The 27,933-nt window shown below is 40.4% G+C and overlaps 1 protein-coding gene across 1 annotated transcript; it reads left to right on the top strand.

Annotated features, from left to right (window-relative positions):
• The first annotated feature begins 175 nt into the window (after positions 1-175).
• Positions 176-27,632, top strand: PLAA (phospholipase A2 activating protein). Its single transcript, XM_084628902.1, has 14 exons — positions 176-632; positions 5,720-5,913; positions 8,243-8,343; positions 8,440-8,560; positions 8,897-9,064; positions 10,311-10,446; positions 10,964-11,133; positions 11,850-12,007; positions 12,949-13,168; positions 14,749-14,817; positions 15,602-15,676; positions 16,738-16,839; positions 20,471-20,635; positions 26,874-27,632. Exons 1-14 carry the CDS (start codon positions 313-315, stop codon positions 27,437-27,439), a joined length of 2,565 nt encoding a protein of 854 aa, XP_084485028.1. The 5' UTR covers positions 176-312; the 3' UTR covers positions 27,440-27,632.
• The last annotated feature ends 301 nt before the right edge of the window (positions 27,633-27,933 follow it).

Raw genomic sequence — 27,933 nt, 5'->3', positions numbered from 1 at the left:
AGCCAGGAGCGAGACCTCGAGTCCCGCCCCCGCTAAGAATACAGGTTTACCACCCCCCCCCCCAATACAGGGAGAGGCGGAAAGGCCTAGGGGAACCTCCGCACAGAGGGGCGCTGGGAAAGGACATTCGGACATTGCAATTTGCGAGTCCCAACTTACAAAGCTCCCCGCTGTAGTAAGGGCCTACCAATCCCAGCATGCAATGCGCCACCTTTTAACTGTTGTGCGCTACAGAGACTACAACTCCCAGCATACATCGCGCCATCTCCGACCTGGTCTTTCCTCTCCACCTGGCGCTCCGCATGCTGGGATATGCAGTCTCCCCGCCTTCTGGGGACGGAGGCCCGGCACTGGTTGATGACGGTTTCCGGCGCAGGGAAGGGCAGTGGTTGCTGTGTCAGGGTTTCTCTGTCCCGTACCTCCGCTGCCCGCCGGCTTTCCCGGGCTGAGGCGAGATTTCCAGCTGCAGGGAGAGCCGCGGCCATGGCGAGCGCGGGCGGCACTTACCGGCTCCGCTGCTCCGTGGCGGGACACGAGCTGGACGTGCGGGGTCTGAGTCACGGCCTGTTCCCGCCGGGAGGCTTCGTGTCGGTGTCCCGGGACCGAACCGCCCGGCTGTGGGCCCCTGACTGGTGAGTGCTGAAGAGACCGGGCCGGGACCGGGCTCTTCGGGGGCATGTGGCGCGACCGTCCCCCCCCCCCCCCCGTGTCTCGCGCCCCCCAGTCCTGTGCTGCGCCGGTAGCAGGCCCGCGGGAGAAAGGAGATGAGGGTCCGCTTTAACCCAGCCTTCCCCTGTGATAGGGGCATCTTGTGCCCCCGCGAACGCCAGGGCTAGCTCTGATCTTTCCTTCTGGGCTCTAGGCGCTAAACTCTTCCCTGGCTCCTTGCTGTGGGTACGTGTCTCACAGGTGAAATTGGCCTTCAGCGTTCAGAATCTTAGTGCAAAGGAGTATAATCTCCCTGCTCTTGCTGTGGCTGGCCTTAGCTGCTAAATATATGTGGGTGTCTGTTTAAAAGTGGATTACAGCCTTATTGGCTTGCGCTCATTGGCTTTCTCTAAACACCTTGAGAATCTCTCGGTTTAATAACGACACCGAGCTCTGTGGAGTGAGCAGACTTGTGGTGGCTTTTTATTAGGGCTTTTTGTGCAGAGTCTGTTCTAACTTGATAGCCGGCTGCTCTGTGAGTGATCGTAAAGTGTAGTCCTTGTGTCTACTTTTTGGGGAATTCAGGGAAGAATGCTCTTTGAGCTCATTTTATCTCACTAGCTCAGTGCTTTACGGATGCTACATTTTTCTCATCCCTCCTATGAATGTGTGAATCCTGTTTATAGATGGGATGACTGAAGCAATAAGAGATTAAAGTGCTACTGTAAACTTAGTTTTTAAAAATAAAGTCATTCAAGTTTTTGACAGATCAGAATGTTCTACATTTTAAAAATTCTTTTTACAGGTCTTTTAAACGGGTATTTGTGCTTCGTTTAATGTTCACAATGGTCTCTTCAGCAAGGTAGAAACTGAATACACAGATATGGTATGCGCTGACACTATTTATATACAAAGTACAGTCCAATGCACAAAACAAACTGAAAAAGAGAGAAACTTTTTTGTTGACTGCTTTCAGTTATAAAAATCTTTAGGTGTTACAAACAACTGTACAATTTTGTTTCTAAATAGACTTGCCAGGGTCACACTGTGAGTCATTTAATTGAAACTGAGAGCGAGTCAGGAATTGAAACTGAGAGCTGATTCACAATCCTTTGTTATAATCAGTAGATGTATACACTGCTATGTAATGTATACTTGGGGCATCAGCAAAACCTATTTCCTACTATGTGCACAGCTTAAAATTGTGACCCATATCATTGATTTAGTGGGTATACACTTTCTTTTCTAACAGAGTGGAAAAAGAAGCAATTGACAAGTTTGTCTGAATATTTTGCCAGGAGGCTGTTATATAAAACTGTGATTTGGGTGAGGGAAAGTGTAGAGGAATAGACTCTTAACATTTCCTAACAACTTTATCACAAAAGAGGGATTTGTCCTCTCTTCCAAATTAATGAGACCGCTCTTTCTATAAAATTTTTTAGAACAAAATCTTTTGTAGTTACTAAATTTGTTTAAGTGATTATAAATCAAAGCACAAGTCCGATTTGGTCAAATGAGATAAAAGAAAAACTAGGGTGGATTTGATTTAATCATGATTTAAATCACTAGTCAAGAAGACTCGATTTAATCATGGTTTTCTACATAAAAGGGCATTCTTGTTGGTTGTTACAACCTTAATACGTATTCTTCACAACTCAGAGATAGATGTAGGTTTCATTTTTAGAAGGTACACACTATACATTTTTAAACAGTGATTTATTTTGAAAACTTTTCAGATTAGTTTTACAGCTGTATCAGAAAACGAATGAGTGTTTGGTTATTTCATTTACCAAAGATAATTGAAGCAGATATTTATGAAGTTATTGGGAGGTGAACTATCTCCAATTCAACAGGTTAATCATTAATATTTGGAGGATTTTCTTTCCAGGCTGTATTAGGAGGAGAACATCACCAGACAAACATTTAAATTGTTTTTTTTTTACAAAAACAACAACATTAAGTATTCTGGATTTTTTTCTTCAACAGCAAACATACAATATTTTAACAAAACAGGCATATGTCCCTCGCTTCTCACATTTATCTCCAGACTTCTTCTCCTTGTCCAGATCTGTTCCACCCCCGACAATCTTTTATTCATTGAACTTTTTGAAACTTTGCACTCTTAAAGAGAGGTAAGAGATTGACTCTGTGTGCACAAAATTGCAGAGGGACAATAGAGTTGAGGTCTGTTATTTCTCATTTCTATATATTTATTTAAAAACACTTTTGCTGTTAACAAGCATGTTACCTCGGGAGACAAAAATCCAGTTTGAGAACTGCAAAACTAAGCATCCCTGAATATATCTTCTAGACTGAGCACTAAGTCCCGTTGGGTAGATAGAAAGATTAACCTAAATAATCTATACAGAAGCCTGTGGAACCCCATAAAATTGGGACCCTAATTCATGAACTATTGGAACTCTTTTACAAAACTTTTTTTAAACAGTACATGACACTATTGTCTCATACTATAGAATTAGAATTTATAATCCCTATTCCATGATGAGAGCTCTTTGAGCTCTAATGTATCTTAATTAAAACTATCTTTACATAGGTGTTTTTTCCTCAAAAGGCATTTTATCAAAAAAATTCTATTTAAATAAAAAAAATCCAATTTTTTTTTTTTTAATCATTGATTTTTATTCATCCTGAGCAAAAAGCATTCTAAGCTGATCTTAACACTTTCAGTGCCCTTACAAACTTAGATGCTTCTCACAACAGGCTGGCTGGTTGCCCTTCAGCCAGGCTCTCCCCTTTAATCAGCTCTTCAGTTGCTTGGTGGTGGTGTCTGTAGATGGAGGTGGAAGACAGAGAGCATGGCGAACATCTCTCCCTTTTATCATGTTTGTTTTTCTTTCTAGTTCTCCACCACTATGTTAGTGATCACAATGTGGGTAATAGCAATATGTCCACTTTAGGAAATTATAGGGATACAGCAGAAAGGGATCAATGAGTAAGCTATCATATACAAAATTTTGGATGTAGCCCTTGTTCTTCTACTTTTTGGTGGAGGAGAGGTTTTAGCTGACTATTGTGACTTCCACTATTGTTTGTATTGTGACTTCAACCTACATGTAGCACTTGAGAAGCTGAAGGAAGGGGTGGGGGGAAGATCATGATTTTTACAAGAAAACCTTTGGAGTGTGGGGTTAAATAACATTTTCACTGACTCCTGTGCATCTGAGACATTCAAGGAGGTAGACACACAGCTGCATACAATACCTGGAAAGCTAATTTAAAATTGTTTCAGGTTCAGTACCTGCCAACTTCTGTAGGTTGCCAGATTTTTATATTTTTAATGGCTTTTTCTCTCAACTAGACTGACTGTTCGGAGGAATCCTTGAAACTGTGTACAGAGAGCCATCAAGTATTATGTAAACAAACCAAAATATAGAAATATTCTCGAATCTCTAATTTATTTTAATATGAGGTGTGTCTTATAAGTTTTAAAAAAAGAAACAAAAAACCTTTAGATAGAAGTGTGATTTTTAGTTGACATTCTCTTTAAAATATGAGTATTTCAAAGTAAATGATTTTTGTCCATTTATGGTGTAGCTGTGAAAAATCCAAAATCAGAATGTGAAAAAAAACAGTATTACAACAGGCACTTTGTAAGTTGAGATGCTTACAATTGCAACCCTGTAAATGTTCAAAACTTCAAAAATCTGTTCATTGGCTCTACAGGTTATGAAAATTGTACAGTCCTCACACCCTCACCTTTGCTCATACATGCTTATAAAGGTATATACCTGATCATGCTTGAGCATGAGTATAGAAGTGAATACTTAGGCCTTGATTCAGCAAAAGAATTTTTGCAGGCAGTCCCCCATTGAAGCCACTTGTACTTCACATTGGGGAGGGAGGAAGGAACAAAAGAGAGGAGAGTTGTTGCCCATGCACAGTCAATTACAGGGTTGGGGCCTTAGTTTGTAGTGGTAAGACAGCCTTTCGCCAGTGGCGCATGTCTTCTAATGACATAAGCATAAATAATTTGCCGATTGGTGTCGTCTTAGTTATTGAAGAATGATCTTTTCCTTAAAACAAAACAAAACAAAAAAACTTGAATTCAAAACAGAACTATTAATGCAACATCAAAGTTGTATGGTTCAGTACTGAAATTAAGGTCAGTTGCACGTTAACTTTACCCCTTTGCAGAAATCTTGACTTGTGATCACAAGGGGTGTTTTAGATACTAGATTAAAATATTATATTGTATTATTTGATAGCTATATTATTACATCAAAGATTTGCTGTTTTTAGTCTTGTCTCAGGAAGCCTATATTATTATTAAACCTAACCAGATGGGTTATGAAAACAATTTCAACCCACTCTCTGACTGTAATAAAGGAAATTAATGTAAAATAAAATTAAGGGGCTATTACAAAATGCATATTAAAAAGCTAACTGCATGTGTAGGAAGGAAAACACAAATTATTGGAAAGTAGTACAATGCCCATTTGCAGCATGAGCCTTAAGTATTAAATATTAGTAAGTGAAGCAAAGAAATAGAATGGAAGAAAAAATCTGTTGATTTTGGAGAGAACTTCTAAATATTTGTCAGTACGAAGTGGCAGTCAGTAAGATTTTAAGAAATCTGATTATCAAGCTAACTTTATTTCTGAATTTATTATTATTCTCAATTTCTGTAGCTATTTAAATAATTTAGTGTTTTTTATTCTACTTTTGCAAACGCTTGTCAGTACTCTTTAAAAATGGACATGGGATTCAGTAAAAGACCAGTACTTGACACTCAAAAATCTTTATCCAGAAAAATCCTCCTATCCTACATGTAAATATTATTATAAGTAGTAGCTTTACTTCTTGACTCCTTTAGGTTATTAGTACCTAAATGGCCAGGTTTAAATATTGCTTACCATACTGCAAAATTTGAAAACTGTATTTTTTTTTCAAGGCTCTGTTTTTCTTTCTGTCTAAGACTCAGCCTATTGTTAATATATATCAGTCCAAGAGTTTTTGAATATAAAGTGCATTCTGTAGCTTAAATTGATGTGGGTATGTTTTCTTTTATGATTCTGTAAATGTAAATTTATTGATCTGTTTATCTGTTTAGTCCTAACAGGGGGTTTACTGAAATGCATACTATGAGTGGCCACTCCAATTTTGTATCTTGTGTATGCATCATACCTTCAAGTGACAACTATCCTCATGGGCTAATTGCAACAGGTGGCAATGACCATAATATTTGCATCTTCACACTGGACAACACAGCTCCGCTCTATGTCCTTAAGGGTCACAAAAATACAGGTAAGTATAGGTCTTGTTTTGTAATTCCCCTTGTGAAAGCTGGAACTAATGCAAATTGTCTTTAACTTGGTTAAAATAAAATATGGCTCATAAAATGTGGCTTTTCTAAGACTTAGAATTCTTTAGTATTTTTCCATTGTGAATTATGTCCAAATATGGCTATCAGCAGGTTTTGTAAATTCAGATTCTCTGTACACTAGTCACAGTAACTCATGTTTTCAGCAGAGCAAGGCACAGCTATCATAATGTATAATTACTTATGTGGATTAATAATATTTGTGTTGTGGTACTACGTAGGTGCCTCAGTACTGAATTAGGGCTCCACTTGGGACTTTACAAACTGTTCAAAAAACCATGAGATCTGCTCCAAACTTGACTGTCCAGGGGACAAATAAAGTTGGCCCTGGGATTGTGGAATACTTTTGACAGACTCCCAGAGCATGAGTCCAAATGGGGATGTGTCTACACTGCAAAGCAATAGGGCTTGATTCCTGAGTCCAAGCCCTGGCTTAGAGCGATTTTGTGTGTAGGTGGAAGGGGGATTGGGGTTGAGCCTGAGTTCAAACCCTGGACTTACGTTGCAGTGTAGACATACCCTCATACCCGTGGTTGACCTGTGTTAGCTGATTTGGGCTTGAAGGGTTCAGGCTGCAGGGCTATAAAATTTCAGATGCTTGGGGACCCACCCCCTCACAGTGCCAGCCAGGCATGTTTTGCTGCAGTGTAGATGTACACTGAGAGTCACCTTATTATCCCCCCTGCCTCCAGCGTGAGAGAGACTTATTTGTGCTTAATTGGGAGTCAGCTCCCAGACACCTCCAGTTTGTTACTTACCCAATCAATTTCTGGGCTATACCAACTCTTATGTTGCCTTGGAGGTTAACAGTAGGTATACTCAGACCCAAGACTCTCTGAAGCGTTCCCCTGTTGTTTTCCGCCCCTTATCCACTCATGGTAATACCAGGTATGCTGTCCCCAAGGGTACAGTAGACACATCAGCTTGAATGATTCAATTTGGGATCAGTTCCTTGTACAATACCATAGCACTAAGGTCTACTTATTATGAAAACTATCATAAGTTTTATTATCAAAAATCAAGATTTAAGATGTACAGTAGAAACTCAGAGTTACGAACTGACTAGGTAATCACACACCTCATTTGGAACTGGAAGTACACAATCAGGCAGCAGCAGAGACCAAAAAAAAATACAGTACAGTAATGTGTTAAATGTAAACTACTAAAAAAAAGGGGGGGAGGGGAGCAGCATTTTTCTTCTGCATAGTAAAGTTCAATGTTGAATTGTAAACTTTTGAAAAGAACCATAACGTTTTGTTCAGAGTTACGAACAACCTCCATTCTCGAGGTGTTCATAATGTTGAGGTTCTACTTTAGTGAGTAAGGATAATGAAACCAGAAGGGTTATGTATAAAACCAAGTCAATACATGCTTTCTAGAGGCTAAACTTAACAGACTAATCTCCTGTCTAGAGCCAATTTATCTCTTCTCCTCCTCCCCCTCCCTCCCCAAAATAAATAAATGTCCTTTTTGCAGCGTCTCCAACCAAGTCTGGTTGGGATCCCGTTTTCATGAATGTAAATGCGTTGTTCGTTTACTTCCTAGGTGCAGGTTAAAGGGGTGTCTTTTTTTGTTTTCTCCTTATGTTCCCCAAAGTTCATTGGCTGCCCTCAGAAACAGGACAACCTGCTGTGGTTCAGTCTCATTGCCTCCCAGTTGACTTCATATGTAAATTGGCTTACTTCATATGTAAATTGTATTGGCTTACTATGCTTAACTTATGTGTGAGCCGAGACAGGTGAATATACATCCTTTGTCTGTCTGGCAGAAACCTGTTTTGTGAGCCCTGTCTAGATTCAGACTTTAGGAACGTGTTTTCATTATACATATATTTCACAATGATGTTAATAATCAGCATGATGCTTTTCATTTAAGCTCTTACGTGACATCATTTATGGATAAATACCATGAAAGCTGTGTGCTAGGTGTAGTGAGTTAGTCCGGCCTGCTAGGAGTTGCTGTCACAGAACAGTGAACCGTTTGCCAGCTGGCTCCAGTGGTCCTCTGTGTTACAGAGATGTCCTCTGAAGCATTAAGTTGTAGTTAGCACTGTGACTGCAAGTATGCTAAATTCCCTTTCCAGAGTAGAAGAGGAAAGGCCCAAGGGCTTGCCCTGGAAACAACTTTAAAAAAAAATTGCATTCCATGAATATATGCTGCTAACATAAGAAAAATCTCCTTCCATATGTTACTGGAATAAGAAAGGGGCAGAGGATAGGAGTGTGTCAATGCTGATTTGACTGTTTGTTCCAGTTTGCAGCCTTTCATCTGGGAAATTCGGCACATTGCTTAGTGGCTCATGGGATACCACAGCTAAAGTCTGGTTGAATGACAAATGCATGATGACATTGCAGGTATAGTAGTTCTTCATGAGTATATCAAATGAATAATTGAACAGCTTTGTAAATTCAGTTGTTCTCTAGCTATTCTAACACTGTTCTTGTTCACAGGGTCACACAGCTGCAGTATGGGCAGTGAAGATATTGCCTGAACAGGGATTAATGTTGACTGGTTCAGCTGACAAAACTATTAAGCTATGGAAAGCAGGCAGATGCGAGAGAACATTCACTGGTAAGTATTTGGGTAAAATGGAGAGTATTTTCTAATTTGACATCTTTATGAATCTACTTCCTGTTTGTGAAAATTTCGTGGATTCAAGTAACTTAATATTTAGACCAAGAGTTTTGAAAAGTGGCTAGTGATTTTTGGGTACCCAACTTGAGACACGTTAAAGAGGCCTGATTTTCAGAAAGTGCTAAGCAAAGGAATTTTTTTTAAAGCTGGATCGTTATTAAACATCAGTTTCTAGGATAAAAAAATTGCAAAATAAGATATTGGTATGTTAAGCTGCTGCTGCTGAAAGCAATATTTGGTTGTTCATAAAACCTTTTTCTTTCCTTTATAAAGGACACGAAGATTGTGTGAGAGGTTTAGCAATTTTAAGTGACACAGAATTTCTTTCCTGTGCTAATGATGCCAGTATTCGAAGGTGGCAGATCTCGGGCGAGTGTCTTCAAATTTATTACGGACATACAAATTACATATACAGCATATCTGTCTTCCCTCGTTGTAAAGGTAAGACTTTACTTCCAAAGTAAAATAGCTTTTCAAAATGAATGGTAGTTCTGGTACCATTATAGAATGCTGATGAAAGAACTCTGATTATATCTTCTGTATTTTTCTGTTTGGACAATTAACATGTCACTGGAGGAGAAATGTTCTTGAACATCTGGGTTCAAAATTGCTCAGAAAATAGATATGATCCGAAAGGTCCTGGGAATCGGGTGAAATCCTGGCCTACTGAAGTCAATGGCAGAACTCCCATTGACTTCAACAGGGCCAGGAATTCAGCCCAGGTTGCCATCTGCCTATCAGTACCCTAGCATAGTGCAAAAATGATACTTGTACATAGCAATAGTCTTAGAGACAATACTTAATATTCCTGTAGCAACTTCTGCAGAAGGATCTCAGAGCATGCTGCAAATGTTAATTATGTAATCTTAACTACATGTCAGAGAGTTAGATGTGAAAACAGAGGCTCAGGACTGTTACTTGCCCAAGGTCACAGAAGAAGTTGATTCTCAGGTTTGTGTGTTAATCATAAGATCTTTCTATGATGTATAGAATATGTTTGCACACTTGGTGAAAAGTAAAGCACCATAACAGAGCACAGGGCCTCGGGGGTGCATGCACATGTCTCAGTGCACTTGTTACAGTACTTGTACTCTTTAAAACTGGCAGTTGTAGTAGCAGGTCGCATGTTTCTCCTAGTTATGCTATTTTCTGTTGAGCACATATGAGGTTTCCTGCCTCGTGGGCAGATGGGAGAGGCCCAGGGTTTGGGAAGAACCTAGAAGGAGACTTTTTGTTTTTTCTTGCACCTGTAAGGCCTTCAAAGGGGACACCTGTAGGGGGCAGGAGCCAGCTGGCAGAAAGCCCCCACTAGGGAGGGCTGTGAAGACTGAAGTCTTGCAGACCCAGGGGGAAGACAATGACCTGATGATGGTGAGATTGTTTTGGCTTTTTAAGCTTTGTTAATAAACCCCTGAGAAGGAAACTGGAACTGTGCTGTTTAGAGCATAATTTCACCTTCGCCGGCTAGTGGCTCAGCCCACCAGTTTACACACTTGAGCACTTTTTTCAGAAAGAAGAATGAGTAATGACTGTTTTACACTGCTTTCCCTGTAGACCTCTTTAAGGAGATGCAAGAAGTATTTAATTAAGTGTTTACCTGCGGGAAGGTACTTTGTACCTTTTTATCTTTGTTTGTTATATTAAACTTCTGTATGTTCGTTTTTTGTTTTTGTTTTTTTTTCCCCAGATTTTGTAACCACTGGAGAGGACAGGTCACTTAGGATCTGGAAACGAGGGGAATGTGCTCAGATAATCAGACTTCCAGCTCAGTCTGTTTGGAGCTGCTGTGTGTTAGACAATGGTGACATCGCGGCTGGCACAAGGTATCCAGACTTCACTCTGTCTGTATAATATGTAGTGAGCTGCATTTGCAAAGCACTTTGTCAAATTGATTATATGCATCATTGTGTATGGGAGAAGTGCCTTGCTCCAGGATAACATTTCTTATTTTGGAGGAAGTTTTATATTTTCTTCGTTTCAGTAGAACACTTATACTATTCTGAGAATGTCAGAAGAAATGGTGCCTTGGAAATGTGGCTGGTTTTTAAAGTTCAGTACCATGGATAGGCTAGCAGTTATTCTGTACCAAAGTCCATTTGATAGAAGTATGCTGCCTCAAGGCACCTCTGCTCTTTGTCTGCTTATTTCTTTATGATAGAACGCCAGCATGAGAACCGAATCTTTTGTATAGCAGATACTGATTTTTAGCCTATTAGAATTAACTAATGACATAAATTCATATTAGAAATAACTTTTATTCCATACCAGGAACATAACCACTTTGACATATCAGATGATGGAGATTACATTTTTAAATGTGTTTTATTTCTCCGCATTCAGTGATGGGATTATCAGAGTATTTACAGAGTCTTTGGAGCGGACAGCGAGTTCTGAGGAGATTCAAGCTTTTGAAAATGAACTTTCCCAAGCAACTATTGACCCTAAAACTAGTGATTTGGGAGACATTAATGCTGATGATCTTCCTGGAAGAGAACATCTGAAAGAACCTGGTAAATTCTTCAGTTTCTATTGCATTAAAAAACAAACAAACAATAAACCTTGGTTTTGTATTATAAGGAGCTTAATCTCTCCTGGAGATGGAGAAGGCTTTGATGATCACTTAAATTTGTGTTCTTTAACAAAAAAATTAATTTCATTCTTCTGTGTTCACTGGTATTATGGAGGCTCTGTTATGCCTCTAATAAAATATTTTGTTTCTGAGGGTTTAATTGATATTCTTCTATCTCTTCCTAGAAATAGAACAGATTACATTTATGATGAGCCTTTAATAGCTTTATTATGCACCAGTGCAGTAGTTTTTGTTTAGCAATGTGACTAAGGGACAATTTGATGTGGCATTGTTTTCCGAAAAAAGAAAAAATAGTTACAAAACAAACTTAACCCTTTCAAACCCATGAATGTTGAAATAAAACTGTCTTAATTGCATCAAAATTTTATCGTAAATTTACTTAATTCAGAATGAGGATCTCCATAAGAAAAGAACGGAGCCAAGTGAAATGAAAGGAAGCAGTGATAATTTGGATAGCTCTTAAGCAAAAAGATGGTTTTGGTTTTTTGTTTTGGTTTTTTCTCCAGTCAGAAGGCAAAACCTGTGCCAAATATGAAGGTTTGTGTACTTGGAAACATTATTTCTCATTGGAAGCTGCTTCACTATCTTATTTCTCTCTAGCTATATAGTGTCTTTTTTTTTTTTAATTATTTCAAGGAACAAGAGAGGGGCAGACACGACTAATTAAAGATAATGGGAAAGTTGAAGCCTACCAGTGGAGTGTTAGTGAAAGGAGGTGGATCAAGATTGGTGAAGTGGTCGGCTCGTCTGGAGCCACACAGCAATCATCTGGAAGGGTTTTATTTGAAGGAAAGGTATGTAAAGTTTTCTTAGATCATCGTATTGATGTTCTAGTAACTCTTCATACAAAAAAACCCCACATTACTCCAGTCATTGTTTGGAATAAACTTTTTAAAATAAGTTGGGTACTTGTCATTACTTCATTATAGATCCTAGGTCTAACAAACAGCAGAACTGTTAGATACTGTAGTTGCCTATAGTATGTACCTTAATATTTCTGAAATGCATTTGCTGGAGCAAACTAGCTGATGTGGAAAACTACATACACTCTAGGCAGTATTTAATTTACTATTCGGGATTGAGTTCTTATTCATTTATAGCTTATTGTTAATGTCTCATTAGATTTTGATTATCTTGTGGCCTGCTTTTCAGTACCTGCAATTTCTGTTGACTTCAGTGAGAGTTGTAGTTGTATGTCTGAAAAGGTCACTAGTTTGTCATGCTACATATGTATACATACATACATACATACATTCAAGACTGCATTTTATTGTGCCTCTGATCTATTCTAACCTCTACAGATTCTGTAGATGGCCAAACTTGTTCACAAGAATTGATGTGATGTGTCTGCTTAATTATTTTTAGTATTAGTTTGTCTCTAAAAGCCACGCACACAAGTGTGATTTCAGTTTTCCTATCCTTTGCCCCTTTCAAAAGGAACATCTCTGCACTCTAAGGGAAACTGTAGCTTCCATTCATGGTAAAATTTACTAATCTAGCCCACGCTTGTTTTTTAACTGTGTCCAGTATTGTCTAAAATAAAATATTTAGACAAAGTCAGCATAGAAGAGTAGTATATTTTACTTTTTAATGAAGTCTGATAACAAGGATATTCATGTTCTCAAAACCAGAAATCTTAGTCTGGCATCATTTGCCTGTACTGTTCTTACAGTCCACATTTGATGTATCTGTAGATAAAGATGTTGACACCTTTTTGACTTATTTCCACTTAAAGGAATATGATTATGTTTTCACTATTGATGTGAATGAAAATGGGCCTTCCTACAAATTGCCATATAACATCAGTGATGATCCCTGGCTGACTGCGTACAATTTCCTGCAGAAGAATGATCTAAATGCCATGTTTCTGGATCAGGTGGCCAAGTTTATTATAGACAACACCAAAGGGCAAACGCTGGGGAATACAGACACTGGATTTTCAGATCCCTTTACAGGTAAAAGAAAAAATCCTTACAGGTAACTATCACTGGTGGACACTTTAAATTTCAGATGTTAATATCTTTCTGAATTAAAACTGCAAACTATAAGGTGCATGTTTTTTTCTGTCTGCAGCGTACAACATATTTTTATATAGTTGGCATGGTCACAAATATGGGACATCAGTTTAGCAGAATGCTGGGAAAGCATTCTGTATATTACCATGCAAATATGAGCCCACTAAGATTCCAAATTCAATATCCAGTACTTGCATAGCAAGACACTGATTTACCGTGGGGCTTTGCCTGATCTAGCTTCTGTACTTGAATTGACTTCCTCTATATTTTGTTTAATTGTTACTAGTTTAACTGCTGTGTTGGGCTTGCATTTTTTTTGTTAAATTGAATCTTCAACAAAAAATTACTCCATTTACTCTTTAATTTTCTTTTTATAATCCGTAATAGGAACACAGCTTTTCAAAGCAGCATAACTTTTTTTTACCTTAAGTTTAAAAACTCAGGGATCGTAGTACAATTTTCTTTTTGCTTTAGTGTTTTAAAAACAAATCTCTAGTCTGAATAGAAATGTTAAGACTTTTATATTTCAGTTACAAGTTCTATTGAGATTGAAACATTCCCCTGCAATGTATTCAGCATTTTGCTAGTTCATAATCCAGTTGCATCTGATTTTCATAAACTGTTGAAATAACTAATAAGAACATACACATGCAGTTCATTCCTTGGGGTTGGAGAGAAACCCCACTTGACAGATATTAGTGTTTCTGTTTACTTAGACCTAAAGAGAAGTTCTCTGTAAGCACTAAGTTAGTCTAATAAAAGACATTACCTCACCCAGTTTGTCTTTTGAAAGTCTCTAGAAAGTACTCAGATGGTAATGAACAAGGTGTAAGAACCTAAATAGGATAGACTAGTATGTGTATTTTCCAGTCCCATTGAAGAACAAGAAGTAAAATGCATACATGGTGGGAATTTATTGATTTTAATAAGGTGGTAGTAGTAGCAAGGAAACTTTTTTTTAAAAATTTTACTTTAAAAATAAATTACATTTTTAACCTATTTGTCTTTTTTAAATGTGTGGAGCTGACTTCTTGAGAGTAGTCAAACTCAATGAACAGACATAATTTTGTATGCAAGACTTTTAATAGCTTCCTTTTGGAGATACATTACAAATCTGGTAAATCTCAGTCTAAATGGAATGATTTTAACCCAAGAATGCCTTAATTTTGCAACATAAATGGTTGATTTGGCAATTTGCTAGGAAGCTGAAGGTCACAACAAACGTGTAGAAATGTATACCTTTTTTAAATGAAAAATAAAAAGTGCTCAGTTGTCTTGGCTAGATGACTAGAAAGTGTGTGTGTGTGTGTGTGTCTAATTTTCTTTAGAAACAAAAACCCCCTGCAAAACATCTTTATCATCCCACAGTTAAGGGTTATTAAGGCACAAACTGAATTCAGCCTCATTTTGAGCCACTTTGCTATCTGAAGAGTGACCAGTGCAGAGACTAATGGGTTTCAGTACAAATTATCATCAGCATAAGAGAATAAACTGGCTTTCCTTTTCTTACTACTTCACAGGCAGTGGTCGCTATGTTCCAGGCTCTTCATCTGGGTCCAATGCTGTACCTGCACCAGATCCATTCACAGGTATTACATAACTTGATTTTTGTTCTGATGCCTCTGGCAGGCATCAAAAAGTGGGTTTTTATCCTATTTAGGCCCAACCAATGGCCAACGAAGAGCAGTAAATTTCTACCCATCCCTTCATTTTGGGGGCCACAATCTTGATCAGATTGACTCCTCTTGACTCAGATTGACCAGGACTGACTCTCTGCTGTGATAATCCACTGTGAGGAGAAGTGATATGAGGCTCCCTCCTCCACCTCACAGGGTTCAGTTTGTCCTCTACAATGTACCACCACTCCAGTTGCAGAGGAAACAAGGTGCTTAACCCTCATACTTGCTAAACTTTTGTTAAGTCACTTGGCCAACTAGGAGTTGGGTTTTTTCTGTAGAATTTTACACTTCAGTATCTTCTTACTACTCTGGTTTTATCTGAGTGACCTGTCTTAATGTAATAGTATAGAACACTTTCAGATTAACAGGATTGTGACCACAACTGTTGGTGTGAGGATAAGACAATCACTTGGCACTTGAGAAGGATCAGTTTGGCTTGTATTTTTTAATTTCTAGTTTTGTGCTAGAAGAAACAGGACATAGCTAGCATACCACAGTGTAGCACAATCCTCAAACTGCGTGAAATGCTGAGGATAACTTTTTTTAGTTAATTAAAAATAACATTTTACTTTAAGGGGTATACAGATATTGTGACTGTGTGATATAATTTCATCAATAATGGAAAAAACTAGTTATCCTTTTACTGCCTTGGAGTGGTATACATTAATGTAATCCCTCAATTGCCATCTTTTAGGTGCTGGTCGCTATGTCCCTGGTTCTGCATCAAATGTGTTAGCTCCTTTAAGTGGAGTAGTTGATCCATTTACTGGTAAGGACTTCATCTTGCAAATAAATTGGTTATGCTTATCTTTCACTTCAGTTTCTCTTCTAACACTATAAGATTATGCTTGAGATGAGATTTTTATATTAAATTCAATTGTTTTCAAAGCTGTAGTAAAAGGAAGCCTGTTCACCCTTTGAAATTATTGGAAAAATGGAAGACATTTTTCATCTTTTGTATTCCTCTATTCTGTGCTCCAGTGGGAATGGTAGAGTGAAACATCAAAGTATGTGGTGTTTAATCTGCCCCTTAAAGGAATATAAGGGTGACTATCTCTCTTAGTATGTTAAATAGGTTTCCGCTCATACAGATGGTGTCTGTGGTACCAACCAGAGTATCGTCAGTTTTAAATGGCTAAGTGAATTCTACTAAGTGAGTTGATTCTTTTCAGATGTAATTCTAGCAAATAAATGACAGGTAATAGATCAAATCTGATAATGCGTTGCTAAGATAGGGGAAATTGCCTTTCCAAAGAAATCTCTCAAACTTCAATTCCAAATAATGTAGGTGTAGCCCAGGCAGACCACCTTACATTAGCCTCTTTATTGTGAATATGACACCATGAAGATAAAGGGATGTTTTGTTTTGTTTTTTTATTAAAATGTGGACTGTCCATACTCGTGTGTCAAATATGATATCTACTCTCCAATTCTAAGTATTATTTTGGGGGAGATATGTGGGTTTTAATACATAGGAAGTCAGACTAGATGTTTACAATTATCCCTTCTGATCTTGGAATATTTGAACCAATGAAAAGTTTGTGAACTGAATGATGTTTGTTTGGATTACAGTGAAATCCTAGTTATGCACTTGCTATTGTGTAGGAAAGCATTTGGAAAAAATCCAGTTATGAATTAATTATGTTTATAATTATGGCCTTTTGGGTTTGTAACCATTGTAAGCACTAATGGCATAACTATTGACAAATTGCAGGAGCAACAAATATAGAAATATATAGCCAGCAAGTTTAACTTTCTGAAAGGAAGTTACTACTTGTTATCAAACACTATTCTCTGTTGAATTTCTAATATCATCTTTACCTTGTGTAGGAAGAGGTGCTTATCAAGCAACCGATGCTAACACTGAAAATATTTATTTTCCAAAGAAGGAAGCTGTCACTTTTGACCAGGCCAACCCCACACAAATATTGGGTGAGTTTTTGTGTGTGTGTGGTTTTTTAAAAATTCTTAAATCTAATTTTGGTTAAACTAATTCTCCACTCTTTCTCAACCCCTCCAAGAAGCTACATTATTTTTACCACCTCTCCAACCTTCTAGTCCTGCACAATGGATATCTTTGTCACAGCTCCAGCCAGACCTACAATATGGAAGGGTATTTGAAAATCCAGACCATGGGGAATTGGGAGTCTAGACTGAATTTCACAAGGGACTAATTTTTTTTATATAAAATATATACTTTGTTCTCCCTGTAATACAAATCTTGCATGCCTATTCTTGCTCTTTTTGGGGATTTTGCTTACTGAATTGGTGAATCTGAGTGATACAAGTCTTGCTCCCCCTGTTGCAATAAAACTCCACAATGCTTCCAGCCCTTGCTGGCTTCAGGAGGACATCCTTTGATTTGGAATGTATAGCCAGGGCTTGAAAAATTCACCCAGTATGCTGGGTAGTCATGTCCTCCGTGCTGTGTTACACAGTCATGTCCCCTGCACTTTCCTAGACCAAGTCCAAAGGGGACAGTCTTCTCATCTAGCCTGACATCCTGTGTAACCCACGAAGTAAAACAGTCATGTACACCAGGGGTTCTCAAACTTTTTCTTTCTGAGGCCCCCCAACATGCTATTAAAAACTCCACAGCTCACCTGTGCCACAACTGGTTTTCTGAATATAAAAGCCAGGGCCGGAATTAGGGAGTAGCAAGCAGGGCAGTTGCATGGCCCAATGCCACAGGGGCCCCTGCAAAGCTAAGTTGCTCAGGCTTTGGCTTCAGCCCCAGGTGGCAGGGCTCCAGGCTTCAGCCCCATGTGTTGGGGCTTCAGTTTTCTGCCAGGGGCCCCAGCAAGTCTAACACTGGCCCTACTTGGAGGACCCTCTGAAACATGCTCACGGCCCCCCAGGGGGCCTTGGACTCTGGTTGAGAACAACTGGTGTACAGTATTTAATTGTAATTTACAGTAAACAAACTTTCTATTGAATTCATTTAAATGTACCTTGCTTTTGTTAGACTTTTCCTTTTCTGCCTTGACTCCACTCTCTTTGCTGTAGTAGATCATAGTGTTTGTTTTCACTGTCACTTTACTTTTCTTACTCTCCCTCGACCCTCCCTCCCCCTTTATCGTTTGCTATTTCGTTCTGTTTCCTCCCCTATGTTTTCTGTCTCATCTGTCCCCAAAATCTCTTCCCTTCTTTTTTTTTGTCTGTATTTTCTGTACCTAGGGAGTCCTATAAAACTGTACTTGATATGATAGTAACTCAAAATGAGATAGGTGCTATACACATTTACGGGATGACATAGTCCTACCTTAAAGAGCTTATGAAAGTGAAATGATGCATAAATGTGGGTGGGAAGGAGAGATTTTATGATCACCCTTTCCCCATCTTCCCACCTTATGGGGCTTGAAAATGTACCAAATACCCAATAGCCAGAGGACTGAACTAAAATAAAGTGTCTCACTGTCCAGGGCTAACATGCCTATAACCTTACCCCAGCTGCTTGGAAAATGAAGAGTGGTGGGATTACTACCAGGGTGCTGTCCTTTGACCACCTCCTGGGGTTCTGTATTTTGTACTCAGTACTAGAAAATATCTGATCAGTGTGAACTCCAAACCCAGACTGCTAGAGGGTAGAGAGCAGTGGCGCTGGAACATTTTTAGTAGTGGGGGTGCTGAAAGCCAGCCTCTTACCCCTGTCTCCCCCCCATCCTACCCCGAGGCTGGGAGCAGGGCTGTGTCTCTGGGAGCAGGGGACCCAGATGGGGTAAAGGGGCCGAGGCCACAGCTGGGGGCAGGCATGGGGCCAGGAGCGGAGCCCTGAGCAGGGTCCGACAGCCAGGACTCCATGTGCGGGGCCAAGCGCAGAGCCCTGGTTGGGTGTGGGGTCACGGGGGCCTCAAGAGTGGAGGCCTGGGAGCAGGGTTGGGGCTGGCAGCTAGGACCTGAGCCCCAGGTGAGATGAGGGGTTAGGGAGCAGAGTGCAGGCGGAGGGCCAGGAGCAGGGCATAGGCAGGGGAAACACCCCCAGTTCTATGCACAGAACCAGTGGCTGGGGCGCGGGGCCAGCAGCCCTACATAAAACCTGGGGGTGCAGCAGTACTTCACACACCAATGGTAGAGAGAGAACATTCTTCCTCAAACTCTATAAGCTGCGGATTGCTTGAGTGGTGGTCTCTGCTAATCCCATGCCTTCATTTGTGGGGAGTTCTCTCTAGTAAATAGCTCCAGTCCTGCCTCTGCTATTACTCCTAGATTTTCCCTATATGATGGAGAATGAAACTGACTAATTTTTGCCAGTTTAATTGCTGCCCATAGGGTTTCCAGTAATAGCTGTGAGAACTGAAATTTGCAACCACAAGGGCTAGAATTTTTTTTTTTTATGAAAGCATAGATTCTGCAAACGTTGATATCACTCACCCAGGAAAGTTTTTCCTACTAGCCCTCTGTGAGTGAATTGTTCAAACAATAAGAGTATGGAACTCGGGAGCTAGAGCCCCCAACTACAAATTTAGTGTAGTTTTTTGTTTGTTTTTTTCTCAAGAAAGACTCTCAACTAGTCCTTCCAGGACTTCCCATTGATTGTCCTCTATAAATTTGACAAGAAAGGGTAGAGGTAGTTGAAGTGGTACTCCTGCTTCTAATTTTCTTTAGAACTGGAATTTGTGACTTTTAGAAGGCGTATGTGCATCAGTGAATCAAACTTTGTGGCAAGCTGTAAAAGTTTGGAATATATTATATATATTATAAACATTTTGTTCTTAAATTAGTTTCAATTATGCTAATTTTAGTTTCAAAGGTTTTTTGAATGATAAGGTGATTAGATGTTCCATGGCACTTAACAAGGAAGTATACATATTAAGATGATTTCAGTTGTTTCCGAGCACATCTTGACTCAGTTTAACTTTGAATTACCCAGCCTTCCCATACTTTACCTACCCTGATGATCAAAAGATAAGGGGAAAAAAATACAGCTATAAACACTCAAAACTAATTTGTGGTGATATGATCCTTTACCACTGTCAGCTGACATGTTTCAGTATCATAGATATGAGTTCAAAATCTCTCCCCCCTATTTTAAAACACTTTGTTGCAAATTTTCAAAAGCAGATAGTGTTATCTACTTCTGTAACCAGCTCTTTCTTGAACATTCTTGAGTCTAATATCAAGTCTCTTAATGAGAAATTCAAAATGATAAAGTATGAACTAATATTATTGATGTATTTTTATAACTTAATCTTAGGAAGTCCAGACTTCTCTGAGACAAGATTATGCCAGAAATAATGTTGTTCATTCAATATTGTGGCTAGAGCAGGGAATCAAGGATCTAAATTTTGGGATTGTACCTCAGCTTTGCTGCTGACTTGTTGGGTGATCTTGGAAATGATGATTGTGAAAAATAGCCATTTGTGAAAAACTGAATTTGAAAGGTGGTGAAGTCAAGCAAAATAATTTCTGTGCAAAAAATCTACAGAAGAAAAGTTGTGAAAATAGTAGGGGACTCGATGTTTCTAAAATGTTTTGAGATTCTCTGGAAAGTGCTTTGTAAGTATTTCAGGTGGTGAAAATCTACTGGCACAGACTAACCTTTTGGGGTTTTTTGGTTGCACAGGCAAACTAAAGGAACTTAATGGAAGCACACCTGAAGAACAAAAGCTAACGGAAGATGATCTGATACTCCTAGAAAAATTACTCTTTGTAACATGTAATACCTCTGCAGAAACACCAACAGCACAACAACTTCAAACTTTGTGGAAAGCAATTAACTGGCCAGAAGGTATGAAATAAACACATTATATGGATGGGCAGGAGATAATTGGGAAGCTCCTCTTCATCTATCCCTTCCTTTGAGTTGTACCTCCACAATGTATCTGTTCCCTCAAAATATTCATCCATAGTTATTTGAGGAAGGAAAGTAATTAACTTTGTATTATGGTGCCTTAGATTTTTCCATGATTGTTTCACTTAAAAGCCTGTCGTTCTGCCATTGTTTAAACCCAGATGTTCAAAAGCTACTCTGTAAACCTCCAAAACTTCACGGAATGCATCCTCTCAGGAGCTCATTGGACTAAGCTGAAACTGGCCCAACTGGAAGCGATTAGGTGTACCAGTACTTGAGTTTTGAAGTATTTCAGTTGTATTCTGCCTACAGCTGGGAAATCATAGAAGATTAGGGTTGGAAGAGACCTCAGGAGGTCATCTATTCCAACCCCCTGCTCCAAGCAGGAACAACCCCAACTAAATCATCCCAGCCAGGGCTTTGTCAAACTGGGCCTTAAAAATCTCTAAGGATGGAGATTCCACCTCCCTAGGTAACCCATTTCTGTGCTTCACCCTCCTAGTGAAATACATTTTTTCCTAATATCCAACCTAGGTCTCCCCCACTGCAATTTGAGACCATTGCTCCTTGTTCTGTCATCTGCCACCACTGAGAACAGCTCCATCCTCTTTGGAACCCCCCTTCAGGTAGTTGAAAGTTGCTATCTAATCCCCCCTCACTCTTCTCTTCTGCAGACTAAATAAGCCCAGTTCCCTCAGCCTCTTCTCATAAGTCATATGCCCCAGCCACCTAATCATTTTCATTGCCCTCCACTGGACTGTCTTCAATTTATTCACATACTTTCTGTGGTTGGGGGCCCAAAACTGGACGCGATACTCCAGATGTGGCCTCACCAGTGCCGAATAGAGGGGAATAATCACTTCCCTCGATCTGCTGGCAGTACTCCTACTAAGGCAGCCCAATATGCTGTTAGCCTTCTTGGCAACAAGGATACACTGTTGACTCATATCCAACTTCTTGTCACTGTAATCCCCAGGTCCTTTTCTGCAGAACTGCCGTTTAGCCAGTCGGGCCCCAGCCTGTAGTGGTGCATGGCATTCTTCCGTCATAAGTGCAGGACTCTGCACTTGTCCGTGTTGAACCTCATCAGATTTCTTTTGCCCAATCCTCCAATTTGTCTAGGTCACTCTGGACCCTATCCCTACCCTCCAGCATATCTACATCTCCCCCAAGTTTAGTGTATTCCACGAACTTGCTGAAGGTGCAATCCATCCCATCATCCAGATCATTAATGAAGATGTTGAACAAAACCGGACCCAGGTTCGACCCCTGGGGCACTCTACTTGATACTGGCTGCCAACTAGACATCAAGCCGTTGAGCCCAACGATCTAGCCAGCTTTCTATCCACCTTAGTCCATTCATCCAATCCATACTTTAACTTGCTGGCAAGAATACTGTAGGAGACTGTATCAGAAGCTTTACTAAAATCAAGGTATATCACGTCCACTGCTTTTCCCATATCCACAGAGCCAGTTATCTCATCATAGAAGGCAATCAGGTTGGTCAGGGATGACTTGCCTTTGGTGAATCCATGTTGACTGTTCCTGATCACCTTCCTCTCCTCCAAGTGCTTCAAAATGGATTCCTTGAGGACCTGCTCCATGATTTTTCTGGAGACTGAGGTGAGGCTGTAGTTTCCCCAGATTCTCCTTCCCTTTTTTAAAGATGGGCACTATATTTGCCTTCTTCCAATTGTCTGGGACCTCCCCTGATCACCATGACTTTTCAGAGATAATGGCCAATAGCTCTGCAATCACATCATCCAACTCCCTCAGGACCCTCGGATGCATTGCATCCGGCCCCATAGACTTGTGCATGTCCAGCTTTTCTAAATAGTCCTTGACCTGTTCTTTCACCACTGAGCGCTGCTCACCTCCTTCCCAGTACAGCAGTTTGGGAGCTGACCTTGTCTGAAGACCAAGGCAGGAAACATTGAGTACTTCAGCTTTTTCCACATCCTCTGTCGCTAGGTTGCCTCCCCCATTCAGTAAAGGTCCCATGCTTTCCCTGATCACCTTCTTGTTGCTAATATGCCTGTAGAAACCCTTCTTGTTACCCTTCAAATCCCTTGCTAGCTGCAACTCCAATTGTGCTTTGGCCTTCCTGATTACACCCCTGCATGCTCGAGCAATATTTTTATACTTCTCCCTAATCATCTGTCCAAGTTTCCACTTCTTGTAAGCTTCCTTTTTGTGCTGAAGCTCACAGAAAATTTTTCTGTTAAGACAGGCTAGTCACCCGCCATATTTGCTATTCTTTCTGCACATCGGGATTGTTTGTTCCTGTGCCCTCAATAAGGCTTCTTTAAAATACAGCCCAGCTGTCCTGGACTGCTTTTCCCAGGGGATCCTGCCCATCACTTCCCTGAGGGAGTCAGTCTGCTTTTCTGAAGTCCAGGGTCTGTATTCTGCTGCTCTCCTTTCTTCCTTTTGTCAGAATCCTGAAGTCGACCATCTTATGGTCACTGCTGCCCAGGTTGCCACCCACTTGTACTTCCTCTACCAATTCTTCCCTGTTTGTGAGCAGCAGATCAAGAGGAGCACGGGCCGTAGTTGGTTCCTCCAGCACTTGCCCCAGGAAGTTGTCCCCAACGCTCTCCAAAAACTTCCGGGATTGTCTGTGCACTGCTGTATTGCTTTCCTAGCAGATGTCAGGGTGATTGAAGTCCCCCAGGAGAACCAGGGCCTGTGATCTGGAAACTTCTTTTAGTTGTCCGAAGAAAGCCTCATCTAGCTCATCCTCCTGGTCTGGTGGTCTATAGCAGACACCCACCACAACATCACTGTTGTTGCTCACCTATAAACTTAACCCAGAGACTCTCAACAGACTTTTCTCCAGTTTCATACTGGAGCTCTGAGCAATCATACTGCTCTTTTACATACAGTGCAGTTCCTCCACCTTTTCTCCCCTGCCTGTCTTTCCTGAACAATTTATACCCATCCATGACAGTGCTCCAGTCATGTGAGTTACCCCACCAAGTCTCTGTTATTCCAATCACATCATAGTTCCTTGACTGCCAGAACTTCCAGTTCTTCCTGCTTGTTTCCCAGGCTTCTTGCGTTCATGTACCGGCACATAGGATAACTAGCCGATTGCCCTACTTTCTCAGTGTGAATCAGGAGGCCTTCCCTGTTGCACCCTCCTCCTTGTGTTTCCTCTCGGTATCCCACTTACCTCAGGACTTAGGTCTCCATCCCCTGGCAAACCTAGTTTAAAGCCCTCCTCACTAGATTAGCAAGCCTGCCTGCAAATATGGTCTTCCCTCTCTTCATTAGGTGGATCCCATCTCTTCCTAGCAATCCTTCCCGGAACAACATTCCATGGTCAAAGAATCCAAAGCCCTCTTTCTGACACCACCTGCGTAACCACGCATTTACTTCCACAATACGATGGTCCCTACCTGGGCCTTGTCCTTCAACAGGGAGGATAAACAAGAACAAGACTTGCACCTCAAACTCCTTTATCCTTCTTCCTAGAGCCACATAATCTGCAGTGACCCGCTCAAGGTCATTCTTGGCAGTATCATTTGGCTCCCGCGTGGAGAAGTAGTAAAGGGTAGTGGTCCAAGTACTTGATCAGTCTTGGCAGACACTCCGTCACATCCTGAATTCTAGCTCCAGGCAAGCAGCACACTTCTTGAGTTTCCTGGTCTGGACGGTAGATGGATAACTCCATTCCCCCTTAGGAGGGAGTCCCCGACCACCACCACCACCACCCATCTCCTCCTCTTGGGAATGGTGGTCCCACCCCACCCCCTCCCATCCTTAGGACAATGCAACCCATGCTTTCCGGTCGATTGGGGTCTCCTGATCCCTTCCCTCAGATGACTCTTCCAAACCATTCTCCACAGTAGTACCTGTGCAGAGAGCCTGAAAACAGTTTCTTTCTTCTATCTGCATTGGGGGTACTTGGGTTCTCCTCTTTCTTCTTCTGGAGGTCACATGCTGCCAATTTTCTACCATGTTCTGCACTGCCCTCTGATTCTTCAGCATGCTGTGCCTGCAGTACCAAACGCTGACTTCTGTCCAGAAAGTCTTCGTTTTCTCTGATGCAACGCAGGGTCGATACTTGGGTCTCTAGTCCTTTAATCTTCTCTTCCAATATGGAGACCAGCTTGCACTTGTACAGAAGTCGTTTCTATCCTCTAGGAGAAAGACAAACATGGCACATCCTGTGCCGGTCGCAACAGCTGATCGCTCACTATCCATATTGTCTTCCTTCTAAGAGCCTCTTCAGATGTTGTATTTACTGCTCACAGAAGCCTGAAAGGCAAAAGCTCTGTGGGAAATCTCCACAGGCAAACTGCCTGTTTGCTTCTCTTCTGTTCGCAGCTCATTCAGTTCACAATTGTTTGCTTTTTTTTAATAAGGCTGCTGGCTCAAAGCAGTTGCCCAGGCTCAAAACCGTCCCTCCAATCAACCACTCAAGGCCCACCTGGAACAAAGGACTCCCAATTCACACTTTTCAAACAACCAGCCACACGGTCAAACAGTGCCTGCAACTAGCATCAGCCAAACAAATGGTCACAGCAGACAGACACTCGGATATTCACCACACCAACTCACAACACAACCCCCCAATGCAGCACTCACCATAGCGGATGGTGGCTTTTTAGTCAGGTTGAGATTTATAGCCTGTGTAAATCAATTGGGTGCACTGTGTCTGTTGAACTCGGAGGAAACTGAATTTAAAATTAACCTTATATCAAACTAATGCGACGTTTTAAGTAGAAAACTAACTTTTTTTAAACAAATCACATTTAAGAGATTTAATATGGATTTTTGTACATTAGATAAAAAGTTGTGAAACATAGCAGTGAACCATACTACAATCTCCCACATCTCTGTAGACCAGTGCTGACACCTACATGTTTCTAGTGCTTTTACGGGTGTACAGTCTCTTCATTCCAAAGAGCCTGGATGCCTGTAAAAACAGGTGCATGTGAAGAGGAGGACCAGGTGCAGCTGATGGTAAAAAAGCCCTGCTGCTAAAAAGGAAAAATAGGATCCATCAGTGGGACTGGAGCTGTCAGCCACCAGAGAGGGAAGAATGTCCAGAGGAAGATGGAATTGGGCAGCATATCCAGGAAATTAACTGCCTGGACTTCTTAGTACCTTAGACATCTTGTTCAGGGAAGTGGGGGTGCAGGGGAGTGTGTCTGAGGGAGTGGAGGAGATTTGGGGGCAGGAAAGCATGTATAGGAGAGGAAAAGGAACAGAATAGATGGTTTGGGGAAACTAAAATGGAGATCAGTAGTTGACAGCCCAATTAAAGGGACTGTGCCAACTTAAAAATCAAATTTCTGCCTGAAATCTTTCACCAACTGTTACAAATAACACCCAAGATTATCCTTACAGCCTACAAGGGTGGAAAAAATCTCCTTTTAAAGTTGTATATTTGTATATAGTCTGTTTCAATATTGTCAGTTTCCCTTGTTCAGTGTCTGCTGTTTTTTGTTTTCAAGTGGTTCTATAGCCACAGATATTTTTATGTGAGCTAGGAGGCAGGTGTAGTACCTGAAACTATTCATATTGTAAGCTTACTTTAGAAATACAAACTAGGATTCAAGTTGATGGCATCCTTTCCATTTTTTTTCAAATTGGATAAAACACATAGTGTGGGCAGCTGAAAATACACTAAATATTTTCCTTTTCCATGTAAACAGTTGCTGTAGTGGTCACAAAGACTGTTATGAGATCTGGAATGGGAGGTTGCCCATGATATGCTTGCTATTTAGATGTGGGCTACATTGAAAAAAGTTGACAACACCTGTGAAACAACTGTGTTGCATATGAAGTATCTGTCTTCTCAGTGTTGTCAGACTGAATTCTTTGGACATGATAGTTTACTAGTATCTTGGAAGCACTGTGACTGTTTCTGAAGTTAATACCCATGGCAGTAAAGTTTCTCTGGTAGACATCTGAAACTTTTTGTACAATTGGGGCTGTGTACACAATTTTCGTTTTGATATGAATTTCTGAATATTTGAGTTCTTGTGGATTAGGCAGTTGTGATCTATCTGAATCTTAATTGTTCTCTGTATGTTCCTTTGTATAGTAGTACTCCTTTCAAAAGCAGGAGTAAAGATCTGCACATATAAGGAAAGTTCTCCAGAGTTCTTACACAGATATTGCATTGTTTGTAATACATTAAAATATTTTTCTTGTCTCTTAGATATTGTCTTTCCAGCATTAGACATTCTTCGATTGTCTATCAGGCATCCCAGCGTGAATGAGAATTTCTGCAGTGAAAAGGATAGCATACGATTCAGCAGCCATCTCCTAAAATTTCTGAGCCGTAATGGAAAACAGGCAAACCAGTTACTGGCACTTAGAACTCTTTGCAATTGTTTTGTCAGCCAGGCAGGCCAGAGGCTCATGATGTCACAGAGGGACACAATAATGTCACATGCAATAGAACTGAAATTGGGCAGCAATAAGAACATTCACATCGCACTGGCCACGTTGACGTTGAACTATGCTGTTTGGTTACATAAAGTTAATAACATTGAGGGAAAAGCTCAGTGTTTGTCAGTAATCAGCACAGTCATAGAAGTTGTTCAAGACCTTGAAGCCATTTTTAGACTGCTTGTGGCTCTTGGGACATTAATCAGTGACGATACAAATGCTGTGCAATTAGCCAAGTCTCTAGGAGTTGACTCTCAAATTAAAAAATATGCCTCTGTATCAGAACCAGCTAAAGTAAGCAAATGCTGTAGGTTTGTCCTTAATCTGCTGTAACTTTTTTTTAGCACTTGGGCACCTAGGAATATAGCGAAATAATGTTGGGTTTTTTTGTTTGTTTGTTTTTTTCCTTTCATATTTTACATGACTGAATATAACTGAAAAAATACTGTGGGAGAATTTCAAATTTGATGAAGATCTAACTTGTCATGAGTGGAACAACCTAATAAACTTTTGCACTGATTGTAAATTATGTTTTACTGTCTGGGATACATGAGACGCTGGTATGAACTATACTGTCTTGAGTGATGAGCTCATTAAATATGTCAGGCTAAACAGGGTCAAACCAGGTCTGTACTTGGAAGGAAACATAGGAGGGGAAAAAAACAAGGAAACAAAGGAAGTTGTAGATTCAGTATGTGTCAGTCTCTTTAGAATCAGCACTGAAAATAGTACGTCAGCATGATGCTGGGAAGCATTGTGCCTGTTGGTGGTGCTGTTTGCCAGCAGACACAAAACTAAGATTCTGATCAAATGTGACTGTTAAAGAT

Source organism: Lepidochelys olivacea, assembly GCF_965140295.1.
Source record: "Lepidochelys olivacea isolate rLepOli2 genome assembly, chromosome: 5".
Classification (NCBI taxonomy): Eukaryota; Metazoa; Chordata; order Testudines; family Cheloniidae; genus Lepidochelys; species Lepidochelys olivacea.
The sequence above is the reverse complement of the archived record's forward strand: the minus strand, read 5'-3'. Positions and strand labels throughout refer to the sequence as shown.